General features: G+C 35.8%; 1 protein-coding gene across 2 annotated transcripts in view; it reads left to right on the plus strand.

The window, feature by feature from the left end:
* GRID2 (glutamate ionotropic receptor delta type subunit 2) overlaps positions 1-16772 on the plus strand; it is a 1362985-nt gene that overhangs the window by 831000 nt on the left and 515213 nt on the right. For both annotated transcript variants that reach the window (XM_048212019.2, XM_057309689.1), the window contains exon 5: positions 11644-11697. In XM_048212019.2, coding sequence (XP_048067976.1) covers positions 11644-11697 — 54 coding nt within the window. The remainder of the gene's footprint in view (positions 1-11643; positions 11698-16772) is intronic.

Genomic DNA, 16772 nt, shown 5'->3' on the forward strand with positions numbered 1-16772 from the left:
TAAAGAAGTTTGCTTCCAATTAGAAGTGATTTTTAAACAATCAGCTGAAAATGACTGTATTCTTTCTGTAAAAGGATTTTGTCTTTCCTCCTGTGGAAAGGTGCATGCTCTTGGCTATTTGAGAAGGAATATCACCAATAGACTGGCAGTATTGTTACACTTTTCAGATTCCTAACAGTCTCCACTGGAGCCCGGCTGAAAGCTCACTTAGAACAAAGACCAAGTCTGCCTTGCTCAATGAAGCAACTCCTGTCCTAGTGCTGTGTCTAGTATGTTTCAGGTGCTCAAAAAGCTTGAATGGTTTTGTCTAAGTAATTGAATGGATATAGAATTAATGTCAAGTCATCACACTCAGTCCCTGACCAGGGCTTTTTTGTAAAGCAGTGGATCTCAAAATGATTCACTAAACCTGCAGCACAGGCACCAACTGGAAACTTGTTACAAATGCAAATTCTCAGACTCTGTGCCAGAAGTTCTAAATCAGAAACTATTGAAGCGGCCCAGCAATATGTTTAAGACATCCTGCAGGTGATTCTAATGCACGCTCAAATTGAGACTCACCTATGTGAAGAATTCCCTAATACGCTGTACACAGTGACATCAAAGCTTTTTAGGATTATGAGAGTTCTCAGCCGTCTATTATAGGAGGACAACTCCTATGGACAGATTGTGAATAATTTTAATTCCTCAAGAATTTTTCTACTTCTCAAGAATTTCTTCATTTAACTATAGCAACTATTCTCTATTCATGTGTAGTAAATTGTGTTTTATGTAGAAAGGCTGACTAAGTTTGAGTTACTGGTACAGATCCTGAGACAAGAACTTGGGTGCAGATGATTTATCAGGGAGTTGGTCCCAAAAAGCACAAGCGAGGAAGTGGTAAACCTAAGAGAGTAAAGAGAAAAGCCAATTAAGAACGTGTTACCAGGAATGGATTACAAATGTGGGCAAATGGATCTCAATCCTGTGGGGAACCTTCTGAGAAACTGTGTTTGGAATATACCTCAGAGTCAGCCCCCACTGGAGGTTGGGGAATTAGGAGCATTTATCCACTTCTTCCCATCTCTGTTGGTTGAGAGTTGACCTCCAGAGATGCTAACATACCCCCACTTCTAGGTTGTGTTTGCGTGTGGCCAAATGTGATGGAAAAAAGTCGTCAGGCAGAGAAGAGAAGAGATACAAGCTCTCGAGGTGGCACAGGTCAATATGCTGGAAACTCTTATCCCCTACCAGTTGCAGTTCACTTGAGCATGGGATGGGGGCAAAATAATCTTCTAATATCTACAGTCACACTATGGAGCAAAATAACCTTATAACAGGATGGTTTAAGTCCAGTTCACAACACTTATTTAATGTCTATTATGAGTCAGGTCCAGAGTTAGTTGTTGGGAATATAAAATAGATAAAACACTATCTCTGCCTCAAGAAGCTTTCAGTATGGTAGAGAAAGTAGTCAAATAAAAAAAATTAAAATATAATTAAACATGTTCAGGGATGGTGGTTCATATCCATTTATAAGACGTTTTGTGGTGGGAGAGGTATAGTGATCATCGAAGACCTCTTAGAAATGATGAGGATAATTATGCCTAAAAGATACCTAGAGGCCAGACAAATAAAGAGGAGTTGGGGAGTTGGGGACAGAAACCAGAATGATCACTATGTAAATGGAAGAAGTAAAAAGGAGAAAAGGATCATAAGTGATATCTGACAAGATGGTCTGTAAAAGCCATTTGAGAGGTCATGTGTTAGGTGGAAGGAAATCTGTTGTCCCATAGGTGGTAAATGGAGAGATGTGGAAAGCACAGACTATGTAAATAGCTATTGTTGCAGATTCCCTAAGAAGAAAGAAAGAAGAAAGAAAGAAAGAAAGAAGAAAGAAAGAAAGAAAGAAAGAAAGAAGAAAAGAAGAAAAGAAAAATAAAGTAAAGAAAAGAAAAAAGAAAAGTAAAGTAAAAAGAAAGGGACTTAGAGCTCTACTGAAATGATTAGTCTCCTTTGGAGGAAACTCTTCCTGTTTTATTGCCAAGAGAGGGGAGGAGTGAAATTAAGACAGTGTTTATTCATTTGTAAAATGGGAAAAATAATAGCAACTACCTTCAAAGGGTATATAAGACCAAATGATGAACGGCATTAAAATGTTTAACAGTGTTTCTGGTAAAAAACACCCCCAAAATGTTAGCTGTTATTATTCAGAATTTTTTTTTTTTTTTGCTTTGTTTCTGATTTTAGAGGGGCAGGAACTTGAGGTCTTGAAACCATTTCTACCTGTTGATCTTTATTCATTATTTATTTAAATAGGAGAAAGGTTACTTGTGAAGTTATTAGGGAGATGGGCTAGTGGAGCTGGCTGAAGGTTGAACTCTTCATTGCCATGGGGAATGGGAAGGAGCAAAACTGTCTATGTATACAGGTAGAAGAATCAATCACTAGTTAGAATTAAGTGTCCGGTGGGGTTGGAAGCCATGAATTTGCAGTGACTCTAAATCACCCGTTTGTGTGATCCATTTCTAGGAAAGGTGGAACAATGTAAACAGTATTCAGGGTAATTCTAATAATTTTGTAGAAATTGTGCAATTATAAACACTGACAGGCAGATAAGCATACATGTAAACAAGATTAGGAAAATAAAAATTATAATTTATCAAGAGGTTTAAGATCAATGAAAATTCTAAAATGTATCAGATGATTTTGAATATTCTTGCATTCTGTGATCATAGCATAGGTTCCTTTGTCAAACTCTGTAATTCTGTTCTACAAATGACATTTTGTTTGAGCAGTTAACAGTTGGTGCCTCAGTTTCAACTGACATTTTGTTACTAAACACAGTTCTAACACCATAAGGTGATTTGTCAGTGGTAAGAAAAAGTTGGTTTATATTTCACCATAGTGAAATAGCACAGACGGGAGAGTCAATTGCTTGAAATTCTGGAAAGTGTCCATGCTGTCAAGTCCAACACCATTGAAAACATTTTTTATAGTAGGCCACAAGGTATACTTTTTATGAAAGAAACTATCAAGAAATTTAGAAACCTCAGAAAGCTTGAAGGTCTTATTTCGATTCTATAAAATGTTCAAGGATCATACCTCCAATGAGCTTAAATATCCTGAGAATGACCAAAACAAGTCGTTTAAGAAGGTGACCATGGAAGTTCACATTTTGCATTCCTTAATTTTTCTTCTGGGTACTTTGTGTATCAAAACTAGTAAGACCTTTCGAATACATGTTTCCCCCTCCAAAGTCTTTGGAGTCTAGAATCATCAACATAGTATACCACTCTTGATATTCTAGAAAGCAGAGTCACTGTGAGATATTAGAAGGGTCCAAAGATAAGAGAAATATTGAACTAGGAATGTCTTTTAATGAGTAATAATCAGCATCCATATTGGCTTCATCAGTGATGAGCTGTTGATAACCCAAAATATGGCCAAGTTACACAAAGAAGAGTAGTGAACTGATTAACTGACTAACTGCAGAAATTAGATGCCTAATAGCCTTATTGCCGCAATAAGAATCATTGTACATTTTCTCTTCTAGAAGCTTTTGACCCTTCATCCTGTGGTGATAATCAAAAGTTCTGTTTTGAAGAGAGAGCAGGAACAGATAACTGTTTCTCTGATTAAGCAATAGTGGCGCGCTCTCTCTCTCTCTCTCTCTATGTATATATATATATATATATAATGTTGATCAGTTAATCAGTATAGCAAGTTACATTCTAAAAAGAAGATGGGAATAAGACTCACTAAAAGAAAAACAAATTTTCTTATACCACTTCAAGGTAAAGGTCATGGAGCAGAATGGTGGGTAAAATTGCCTGCATTTCTCAAATATTTCTATGGTCAAGATCTCTTCATTCGAGAAAATGTGAATTGAGTCATTTTCTCATTATTTATTGATTAAAAATTAAATTCCATCCAGTGACTTCCTTTCAAGACAAGTTTATCAAATGGTTTAGTCCTAGGTGAGGTGGGATATCCACAGATACATAAACATGAGTTAGGGCTATAGAGTTGTCTAGTGAAAATCTGCCTTGTGCCTGGCAACAAATTTTACTGAAACCCTATTATATATCACTGATTATTCTAAGGGTATAGACCAATGATCAAAATGAAATTCCTAGCACTGTGAAGTTTATATCCCTAGTGCACGGAAAGAGGCAGTAAACAGTGTGTGTGTGTGTGTGTGTGTGTGTGCGCGCACGCGCACCTCATGTGGGGTAAGTACATGGGGGAGCAGGGGTGGGTGATTACAGAAGTCCGGCCTGATGAAGTGATGTTTATGCCCAGCCCCACAAGAAATGCCGAGGGCTGTGTGGCTATGCACATCTCTCCCCCTGGTGTGGGAGCAATTCAGGAAGCAAAGCCCGGGCAAAAGCAGGACTGTCCTGGAGGATCCACAGGAAAGCCAGTCAGGCTAAAGAAGAGGGAATAAGGGGGATAGAACACACAACACAGCTCTCACAGTCAGTTACATAACTAAACACGATTTAATTAAGTTTAGATAGTGGTTTGTTCAGAGTACTTGATGAGTGCGAGTTTGGGGGACAGTTCTTCCTGGGGTTAGGGAGGTAAGGGTTGGGAAAGGATTTGACATTTACTTCACTCTGAGTTTTGAGAAACACTTTGTCAAGGGGAGAAGAAGATAGAAGATCAAAAGGAACCAAGAAACAAAAAAAAAGAACAAAGCAAAGCATGGAAGTTCACAGCGGTGAAAAGTCTGTATGTTGCATTTTGATGTGATCGATTGACTTCTCTGTGAGAAGCTTTTTTCCCCTTTGCTTCAAGATAACAAGAAAGCCTTATTTCATAAATCCCAGCAATTAAGAGCCAATGTGTCCCCAAATCATCATTTTAAATCAAGATCAAAATCCAAGTAAAAACTTGTATTTATTTGTTTGCCAGTTACATTTGGGAATTAATTTACTCTGTCAAGGACCAGTTAGCTATTAAAAAAAAAATTTAAAAAATAGTTTAATGTAATTCCCTTTTTGCACCAAAGGTTACCATGTTAGAATGTAGTGAAACAGGCATGACAAAGGACTAATAGTCTCTCAACAACCGCTACTTTTCCTAATTGTTTTGGGATAAGTACTCTTTAATCACCACAGCAGAACATTTAAACAAAACCCAATGCAAACAAAAATTTAGAAAGAATTCGAACAGTTATACAGTTGTCCCCTGCACTGGAAATAATTGTCAAATCCTTCTTTATATCCTCTTCAGTCAAAGTATTGAAATCATGAATTGATTTTTAATCGTTGTTCAATCTCTGTTCAGTAATCTAGGACACAGGAAGGTGGGTCTATGTCCTAGGATGAACGCAGATTCTCTACTGTGTATGTGTGTGTATGTGCGTGTTAGTGTCCATCTTTCCATATTAAGAAGCATAGCAGGTAGCATACTTTTGGCCAGATCTCAGCGGTGGCATATTTCCATCTCCTGGGGGGTGTGGGAAGACCCAACTGCACAGCAGTAACAATAATTCTAGCATATCCGTTTATGAAATAACTTTGGCAGTAATGGCAAGAGGATTTGGATGAAAGTGTATTTGTGGTCTTCCAGCTGGAAGATCAGAGCAGAGATTCTAAAGCAAAAGGCACAGAGTGGGATGGCAGATAGTAGCTGCTTGGATAAGAACGGAAGAGAGTTGTGGACCCATGCTGAGCTCAAGGGGAAATGCAAACAAGACAGTCATTTCAGAATATCCTCGTGTTGCCCAGTATCAGCTCTAGGGCTTACTGATGCCATCTGCTGGATATATTTGGGATTTAAAAATGGAATCTACACAATACTCCAGTGTCTCCCTGTACTGTGGTTTGGGTGGTTCTAGTGAAAAGAAAAATGAAAAACAACCTATCTTAAAAAAAAAAAAAAAAAAAGCAATGGAAGTGAATCCCAGGTTGACTGTACCTTAAGGAGACTGGGGTTTTGTATTTTCACTTCACATTTCGGAACATTATTTAATTGAATTTCTTTTAGCAGAATTTTGTGGTAGTGCAGTTTCATCATATATGATACGCAGGACACTGGATGTGGGGTTTGGACTGTAAATCCATTGATCTCTTACTAAGTATCTACTATATGCTATAAACTTTATATACAACATATTCCCTTTTTATACTTTATTGGAGGAGAGTATAATGGTTTGTTTTCGTTTAGTTTTTTGTTTAATTAGAAAGGGAAGAAAAAGATTAAAAGGAGAAAAGAACAAGTATCACTATTTGGCCAAAACTATTATGTATGCATTTGAATTTTACATAAAATATGGTAAGTTGACTTTCGTTTCTGTATTTTTTATTGTTTTATGGGAAATGTCCTCTGTTAAGTCACCCTCTCTGTAGGATTATTTTAAGACCATGATTTTAAAATTAGAAAATTCCTTGTGGTGCTTCCATAAAATTTTAGAACTTTTAGGAACGTGTGGCTAAATTAACATTGATTCTAGTCTACATTTCCCCAAAAGTACTGATCCCATAGGATTTATAGTGAGGAAAATTGGTTTCCCCACAGTCAGATCAATTTGGAATATGCCAGATTCCAATTACCTTCTCCTGGAATTCCATAAAGCATATAAATTAAAACGGAAGAGTTGGTACTTACTGAGAGTTTGCCATTGTTGCATTTAAGCTTCGCTATGATTTTCTTATGTAGGCACTAGTGTTAATCCTAGTTGCAAATGAGGAAACTGAGGCTTATACGGTTGATAGTTTGCTCAAAGTCACACTGTAAGAAAACGGAGGCATTGACTCATTTACTTTAGAGCTCACACTCATAGGTCTAAAGCCATATGTCCCCAAATATTATTCATATTAATATGAATTTTATATTAATTAATTTCAATATTGATATTAACCTGCTCAGAGCTTTGAGGAGTGATGCAGTAATGACATCTATTAATTTGGTTAACCTAGCATTTCTAAATCTACTTGGTATAGAATGCTTATGAATTTTAGTGGAAGTAGTATCCCACAGAATATAGTTCTAGAAATACTGATATAAGCTACAGTCTTGCTGTAGATGTGAAGCCAGAAGAGGAGTAGCTCTTAATATTTCTCCGGCCACTTGTTCCAGCATAACTGTTGGGGTCCTTCCCCAGGCATGTTTCCACCTGGAGATTTGGAATAGACAGGAATAGGAAGTAAACACCTGAAATCCTCACTGCTGCAGGTGCACAGAGCGCTGGAACCCTTTGCATAGACGTGTAATACTTAGTACATCCTGCAAAGGGAACAAGTTTAATTTAGTTAAGCCACAAGGTTGAGTGAAAAACAGCATGTTGCTGTTATTGTTTAGTCAATTAAATTGTCCTCTGTGCACGTAGAAACTGTTCCACATTTATTACCAGTGAGATACATGCTCTGGCAATTTCTTTGCTTCCGATTGTCTTATATTTAGCACATCTAAAGATCTGAGGACAAATGATGGAAGACATGGTGATAAATTGTCAGGCTTTTCTAAAGATTCAGAAGTTCTAAAGTTCCTGCCAGTGACAGATGGTCTGTCCTTACTCATCGCTTGTCTTCCTGACAGGGCTTGATTTTTTCCCCCTTTTTTGCTCAATTCCCTTAAAATAAGCTCAGCTTCCTGGGAGGCGGGCTAGTCTCATTTGTTGTAACTATGTTACCTTGTATCAGTGTTGAAGCAACTCTATGCACATGCGCCATGCTCCTTTACACGATTAATATACACGTGTCTAGTGATAAGAGAGAAGCATGCGGTAAGTAGGAGAGGAGCAGATTACCGAGGAAAATCCATATTTCCTTTCTATTATCCTGATAACCAAACATACAGGAGTCCGCATTGGGTAGTTTTTTCCTTGCTGACTTGCCCAAGCTCAATGCTGACTTAATAGCTCCAGCATAAAATGAACTATTGAGGAGTGTTTCTTGTCATTATGATAATAAAATATTTATTAATTTTTAGGATCCTCAGTATTTCATAACAATCTAAAATTCCTTGAAATTTTGGATTAAAAGATACAATTAGTGTTTACTAACTTGCTAGACATTTGTAAGAATCCACAGAATGAGAACGCACAACTATAACAACGATGTGCTCAGACATAAAATAGGTTCCCAGTGAAAAAAGGAAAAAACTCAATCAATTGCTCAATTCCTTTCACGGCTTCAAACATGTTTACTACTGAAAGAGGAGATGAGATACTTAGGTAAGGAAGATGGGGAAAGGAAATAGTTTTCCCTCTTTGAGTTCTCCTGTAACTGTGGAAATAAATATAAAGGTTTAAAAAATTCTAGGCTGTCTTACAATCACTTCTTAATCTTTTATCCTGAAGTAATTCAGTCCTTCAAGTTAGTAATGCCACTAGTCCCTGAGACTGAGACTGGAAGGGATTAATATTAATAAAAAATAGAAAAATTATCAGATGAATTGATTTGGCTTTACAATATCTAGCTGGCTTTTGTTATCCACACAGATAGCTGTGAATTTCTTTTTTATTTATATGTGTCTCTCCTAAGAATGTTGATTAGCTCAATGTGATAATATGTGGAAAAGCATAAACCACATTGTAATTCCTTTCGTTCTTTTAACTCTGCTGTAATTTTACCTTTCTGAAGGAGATACATATAGACACAAACACACACGCTGTACGTTAGTATAGGCATGGTAGTAGATTTTATTTTATCTGTACAATATACCTATTCTAGTCATTTAAGTGAAAGAACTCAAAGCCTGCCAGGTTTCCAAAGTCTAGGCTGTTCAACTGCCTGTCGTCTTTTTATGCCCCTTACTAGATGCTCCTTCCATTACAAAGATCAGTTACCTTTTTAATTGATGGCTTTTTCACAACACTTACTTTTAGTAACATTCAATTATTAAAAAATCAGAGAACTCATGCCAGCTCATTGTTTATGCATAAAGATGTTAACATAAACCTAAGGAAAGTATATTCCTCCTCAAATGATGAATGGAAGCATTAACATTTTGTGTACAACATAGCAATAAAAAAATTTCAAAGTTTCTTAATAACAGGGTGCCCCCTTAATACATGGATTTGAGTTGTGTATACGTATTTTGGTATGTAATTAAAGGGACAGACATGTCTACCTTTTCCTTCTTAAGTACCTTTCCGGTATAATTTGTTTTCCTTCCCCAAAGAATACTGAGCTCTTAAAAAAAGTCCTGAATATTCAACATTTGTGAAAAGGCCAACAAATATTGCATGGTTTTGAAACCATGCCTTTAGAAAATTACAGGACTTAAAATTACTCTCATGAGCTGTTTATTAAAATTTATTAAGGTTAGTAAAAGTTGCATAACTAAGATTAATAAAAATGCATTACATTAGATAAAATAGGCTAAATTACTCTAACAAGTAGACCCAAAATATAATGTGTCAAGTATTTCTGGGTTAGCACAATACCACATCAGGTAGTAGGGGAAGAATAGGGTCTGTTCCAAGAACTCAAGCTATTGTAGTAAATGATTTGTTTCCTTATCTGCAGTGATATTCTAATAGTCTTTTTCCTTGTTTCAAAATTATACTATGAAATGTCTTATGTATTCATACTCATGAGTGAAATTAAAGACAGGAGTGAAAGAAAATAATCTCCCTGCTGACCCTAAACAGAGGAGGGTGGTAGGGTTAGGAAAAAAAAAAAAAATGTGGCCTTGATGAGATACTTGCCCTTCTCCTCTACTGAATACAAGACTGAGCCTGTACTTCTCTACTGTTTCATGCTTTTGCCTGAAAGTTTATTTCAGGTCAGAGTGTGAAAGATGAATAAGACTAATGGTCTAGACAAATTATCAGTAAGTTACCATTGTAACCTTTACCTTCTGCCTCTCTCATAAGCGCTGTTGTACAAGACAACTTTTCACTTAAAAGGTCCACAGGTTAATGAGGAGTTCTTAGATCCCGAATGGTGCCTAATCTGTCCAAATGATACAGATTATTGAAATGAAGACAATTTAACATAACTAAGTCATCTCCTCGCTTTACCTCTGATAATTGCTTTCAGTAGTTCTTTCAATCTATATTTTGGCTTTCATTTCTCTTTGAATTCTTGATGTTTCCGTATTTTGGTCATGCTTTTTTTAGTCATGGGCTTTAAAAATATATATATATTTCTCTCTGTTTTACCTGGAGAACTACTTTCCTTAGATCAGAGTCTCTGCTTTGTATTTCTTTAAATTCTTATGGAGTTCCTGCTTATTGTCTAACACTTTTTATTGCTAATAAATTAGTGATGATTTGTCTAAGATTATTAAAGAAACATAATCATTAAATTAGAAATAAGTGCTGTCATTAATGGTATAAAGTGATTTCTAAAACTGAAAACTGCCAGAGATATATTTTCTGCATTGTTTCACATATAAATGGAAAATATATATATATTTCAAAAAATGATAATAATGATATAACTTAAAAATAAATAACATATCTTCACTTCTATGATAATGTATTAGCTATACACTTCAGTAAATTCATAGGACCAATGTGGTACATATTCAAATAGTACAAAATTTATACCAAAATTAAAAGAAAAAACAAAGATTCTGAAAGTAACTATATCCTTTCAGAAAACATTATATCATACAAGACATATATTTCCAATTGTATTTCTTATGACTCAGTGCATCTTTCAACAGTCATTTCTCAGTGGGACAAAGAATAACCAGCAAAACACAATCACCATATTATAACCACTCCTTGATAGTTATTAGAAAGCATCTTCACTTAAAACCCAATCTTTGGGCATTATTGCTGAAAATATGAGAATAATCTTTTACAAAACAGTCTCAACTATTATATGCCTGTATGCCCCATGGCATGAATCATAAGAACATACCTTAAAATATGTACAAGATTGGATAGAACTGAAAGTGATACAAAAGCTACCCCTACTATATGCACTCACACCCACACACTCCACACACGTGTGTGTTCCCCAGCTTACTTTTTAGCCCAAGCCAAGAATCATTTAGAATCAATTTATTCAAAGTTAGTCAAGATTGCCACCTATATATTGTTTGCTTTTCCTTTTGCATGAATTGTTTGTGTTTATGTAGTTAGCAAGCTAAAAGCTATTGAAGTTACCCACCCATAACTTAATGATAATATAATGTTTATTGCTTTTAGTTTTTACATTTAAATAATTTTACAACTGGATCTTCTTCGAGAACACAGCACAAAGTGTTTCAGAACACAGGGCAGTTTACTTTAAGAAAATAGCAAGCATATACACAGGGAAAGAGCAGAAGATAAGAATGTTAAGTTAGAGCCAGATTGTGGAGGGATATGTACTTAGATAATAGAAAGCCATCAAAGTTTATTTGGAATAGGAAATGTGATTTGAACCATACTCCCAGTTAAATCACTATGTGGTATTATTTATTTTTTTAATTGAAACCTGTTTTTCTAGGCTTGTGATGAATTTTATTTTCAAACTTAATTATCAAGTCTACAGTGCATCTGCATGTCGAATACAAATGCTTCTATGGTGTTCAGCTAACAGTTTTCCATCTTTAATTTAATAACAAAGATCTTTCTAACATGTGATATGGCTTGTTCTTTTGTTTTGTTTTGTTTTGTTTTGTTTTTTGCCATTTTCAAGTATATTCATTTGGTTTGGTTTGTTTTTCACTATTAATGCTGACTGATAGCTGGTTTGTTTTCTGTTCTAGGTTGTGGAGACTAATTTGGTTGCTTTTGACTGTCACTGGATCATTATAAATGAGGTAACACCAACTAAACCTTATTGTCAATCCTGGGTCCTGTTTTCTTTTAGTCAGTCACTACATTTCCTATGGCCTTGGAATCCTAAGAGGAAAAAGAACACAAAGTAAACTTTCCGCTTCCTGACTGGATGCTAAGTAAAAATAGAATAAGGAGTTTTAAAAAATTATAAATGGCTTAGTATGAATAAAATAAATGGAGATTGTCTTCCCACTGAGTATCTTTTAGTCTTTTCCGTTGGCATACACTGACTACTTCGGGAAATCATCTTTATACAAAGTACAGTCCTTCTTTGTAAGCAAAGTGAATTCCTCCCAGTGGAGTACTTGTGTTCCATTTATATTTTAATGTTGTTTCTAGAACTTTTATATCCACCTCCCTTACACGAGGATTAAATAGTTCAGCATATGAATATGAATAAAGAAGAATAGATATTTTTTCCTTTCATGATGAAATACAACTATTTGAAAATCCATCAAGTTGTCAAATGCCTTATGAAAGTTTATTGATTTTTGTAAAGACAATACATAAGATTACAGATATATTACAATATAAGAACTCTGAAATAGATCATTCCATTGGCACCTGCCAGCTGGAATTGGAAAGGACAATGAGCAGTCAGTCACAGACAAATAATGAGATCATACGAATTTGTCCTCAACAAGACCTAGTATTCGTATCATATCTATTAGTTATGAATAGAAAGAATGTATTATTTATCTGTTAGTTGTGTTACTATGAATGTATAGTATAATCACCCTGTGTCATTTGTACAGTAAGTATAATAACATTTACTTTATAAACTCATTATAAAAATTAAATGAGATATTACCAAATACTCTTAACATGCTGACAAAAGATATTCAATAAATGCTACTACAATAATGATTATATTAAAGTTCACAGAGCAGTTTCTCACATGTTAATGTGTTGAGTACTAAACATTCTATGTAGCTTTGAGGGAATGAGTTTCATAGAGGGTAAATGATTTTACACAGAAAAATAAAAATTGTGTCTTCAAGTTGTGTCTTCTACACATTGATAGAATTTTAGCACCATTCTTTTTTTTAGAAATAATTAACATATTACACAATATTAGTTTTAGGTGTGTAACACAAAGATTATATGTGTGTGTGTGTGTATATATATATATATATATATATTTACATATATATGTATACACTTAAAAATGATCACCACAATTAGTTATCATATGTAGCCATACAAAGTTAGTCTTTTTTTCTTGTGAAGAGAACTTTTAAGAATATTCTCTTAGCAGCTTTCAGATATGCAATACAATATTACTGACTGTAGTCACCATGCTGTACATTACACCCCCATGATTTATTTATTTAATAACTAGAAGTTTGTATTTCTTAATCCCCTTCACCCATTTCCCCCATCTTAATCCTCTGGCACCCACCAATATGTTCTCTGCATCTATTAGTTTTTCTTGGTTTTGTTTGTTCATTTCTTTTGTTTTTAAGATTCCGCATGGAAGTGAAATCATAAGGCGTTTGTCTTTCTCTGTCTTACTTCACTTAGCGTAATACCCTTACGGTTTATTCATGTTGTTGTGAATGGCAAGATTTCAATCTCTTTTAAAGCTGAGTAGTATTCCATTCCGTGTGTGTGTGTGTGTGTGTGTGTGTGTGTGTCTGTGTGTCTGTCCATATATCCATTGATGGACACGTAGGTTGTTTCTATATTTTGACTACTGTAAATAATGCTGCAATAAAATGGGAGGGGTGCTTATACTTTTTTGAATTAGTGATTTTGTTTTCGTTGAATACACACCCAGGAAAAGAATTTTTGGATCATATGGTATTTTTTTTTTAATTTTTTGAGGAAACACCATACTGTTTTCCATAGAGGCTGTACCAATATACATTCCTACGAACACTGTACAAAGTTTCCCTTTTCTCCACATCCTCCCCAGTACTTATCATTTCTTATCTTCTTGATCATATCCATTCTAACAGGTGTGAGGTGGTCTCTCATTGTGATTTTGATTTGCATTTCACTGATGATTAATGATAATGAGCATTTTATCATGTGCTTGTTGGCCATCTATATGTCTGCTGTGGAAAAAAAAATGTTCAGATCCTCTGCCCATTTTTAGTTTTTTTGTTTGTTTGTTTGTTTGTTTGTTTTTGCTATTGAGATGTATTAGTTCTTTATATATTTTCGGGGTTTTTGTTTCAAGATTCATTTATTTACGTTAGAGAGAGATAAGGAGCACGAGTGGGGGGAGGGGCAGAGGGAGAGAATCTTCAAGCAGACTCCCCACTGAGTGTGGAGACTGACATAGGGCTCCATCTCATGACCCATGAGATATCATGACCTGAGCTGAAAGCAAGAATCTGACACTTAACTGACTGAGCCACCCAGGTGCCCCTCTTTACATATTTTGGATATTAACCCCTTATCAGATATATGATTGGCAAATACCTCCTCCCATTCAAAAGGTTGCTTTTTCATTTTATTGATGGTTTCCTTCACTGTGCAGACGTTTTGTTTGTTTTGTTTTTAGTTTGAAGTAGTCCTAACTTGTTTATTTTTTGCTTTTGTTGCCCTAGCCTTTGGAGTCAAATCCAAAAAGTCATGGCCAAGACTTTTATGTCTAAAAGCTTAACCACCTTGTTTTCTTATAGGACCTTTATGGTTTCAGGTCTTACATTCAAATCTTTAGTCCATTTTAAGTTAATTCTTGTGCATGGTGTAAGATTCTAATGCAAGTTGGTACAGCCACTTTGGAAACAGTGTGGAGGTCCCTTAAAAAGTTAAAAATTAAGCTACCCTATGATCCAGCAATTTTACTACTGGGTATTTACCCCAAAGATACAGACGTACTGAAGAGAAGGGCCATATGCAGCCCAATGTTCATAGCAGCATTGTCCACAATAGCTAAATTGTGGAAGCAGCCGAGATGCCTTTGAACAGATGACTGGATTAAGAAGATGTGGTCCACATATACGATGGAATATTACTCAGCCATCAGAAAGAACGATTATACAACATTTGCTGCAACATGGATGGGACTGGAGGAGATTATGCTAAGTGAAATAAGCCAAGCAGAGAAAGACAATTATCATATGTTTTCACTCATTTAGGGAACATAATAAATAGGAAGATCGGTAGGAGAAGGAAAGGAAGAATGAAGGAGGGGTGAACGGAAGGAGGAATGAACCATGAGAGACTGTGGACTCTGGGAAACAAACTGAGGGCTTCAGAGGGGAGGGGTGGGGGTTGCGATAGGCTGGTGATTATTTATAGTTTCTAGAATATAGATCCTTTATGTCTCTGGTTAAGTTAATTCCGAGATAACATATGATTTTTGGTGCTATTGTAAATGGAATGGATTCCCTAATTTCTCTTTCTTCAGTCTCATTATTCGTGTATAGAAATACAACTGATTTCTGAGCATTGGTTTTGTATCCTGCCACATTACTGAATAGCTCTATAAGTTCTAGTAGTTTGGGGGTGGAGTCTTTTGGGTTTTCTGTACAGAGTATCATGTCATCTGCAAAGAGAGACAGTTTGACTTCTTTGCTGATTTGGATACCTTTTACCCATTTTTGTTGTCTGATTGCTGTTGCAAGGACTTCTAGTACTATGTTGAATAATAATGGTGAGAGTGGGCATCCTTGTCGTGTTCCTGATCTTAAAGGAGAGGCTTTCAGCTTTTCCCCATTGAGAATGATATTCGCTGTAGGCTTTTCATAGATGGTTTTTATGAAACTGAGGAATGTACCCTCCATCCCTATACTCTGAAGGGTTTTAATCAGGAAAGGATGCTGTATTTTGTCAAATGCTTTTTCTGCATCAATTGAGAGGATCATATGGTTCTTGACTCTTTTCTTGTTGATATGATCTATCACACTGATTGATTTGCGAATGTTGAACCACCCTTGCATTCCAGGGATGAATCCCACTTAGTCTCAATGGATAATCCTTTTAATGCACTGTTGGATCCTATTAGGTAGGATCTTGTTGAGAATTTTGGCATCCATATTCATCAGGGAAATCGGTCTGTAATTCTCCTTTTTGATGGGGTCTTTGCCTGGTTTGGGGTCAAGGTAATACTGGCTTCATAGAATGAGTTTGGTAGTTTTCCTTCTGTTTCTATTTTTTGAAACAGCTTCAGGAGAATAGGTATTATTTCTTCTTTGAATGTTTGGTAGAATTCCCCAGGGAATCCGACAGGCCCTGGACTCTTGTTTTTGGGGAGGTTTTTGATCACTGCTTCAATCTCTTCATAATTAGTTTGTTTAAATAATCAATTTCTTCCTGTTTCAGTCTGGGTAGTTTATAGGTTTCCAGGAAGGCATCCATTTCTTCCAGGTTGTTTAACTTATTGGCATAAAGCTGTTGATAAAAGTTTCTGATGATCCTTCCTATTTCATTGGTGTTGGTCATGATCTCTCCCCTTTCATTCATAATTTTATTAATTTGGGTCCTTTCTTTATTCTTTTGAATAAGTCTGGCCAGTGGCTTATCGATCTTATTTATTCTTTCAAAGAACCAGCTTCTAGTTCTGTTGATCTGCTCTAGTGTGCTCCTGGTTTCTAATTTATTGATCTCTGCTCTAATCTTGATCACCTGCCTTTTCGTGCATGGGTTAGGCCTGTTCTTCTGTTCCAGCTTCTTGAGGTGAGAATATAAAAACTGCATTTTAGGTTTTTCTATTCTTTTGAGTGAGGCTTGGATGGCTATGTATTTTCCCCTTAGGACTGCCTTTGCAGTGTCCCATAGGTTTTGGACCGATGTGTTTTCATTCTCATTGGTCTCCAGAAATTGTTTAAACTGATTCTTAATTTCCTGGTTTACCCAATCATTCTTGAGCAGGATGGTTCTTAGTTTCCAAGTGTTTGAGTTTCTTCCAAATTTTTCCTTGTGATTGAGTTCCAGTTTCAAAGCATTGTGGTCTGAGAATATGCAGGGAATAATCTCAGTCTTTTGGTATCAGTTGAGACCAGTTTTGTGACCCAGTATATGGTCTATTCTGGAGAAAGTTCCATGTGCATTCGAAAAGAATGAGTATTCTGTTGTTCTGGGGTGTAGTGTTCTATATATA

This window comes from Ursus arctos, unplaced genomic scaffold, assembly GCF_023065955.2.
Source record: "Ursus arctos isolate Adak ecotype North America unplaced genomic scaffold, UrsArc2.0 scaffold_9, whole genome shotgun sequence".
Classification (NCBI taxonomy): Eukaryota; Metazoa; Chordata; class Mammalia; order Carnivora; family Ursidae; genus Ursus; species Ursus arctos.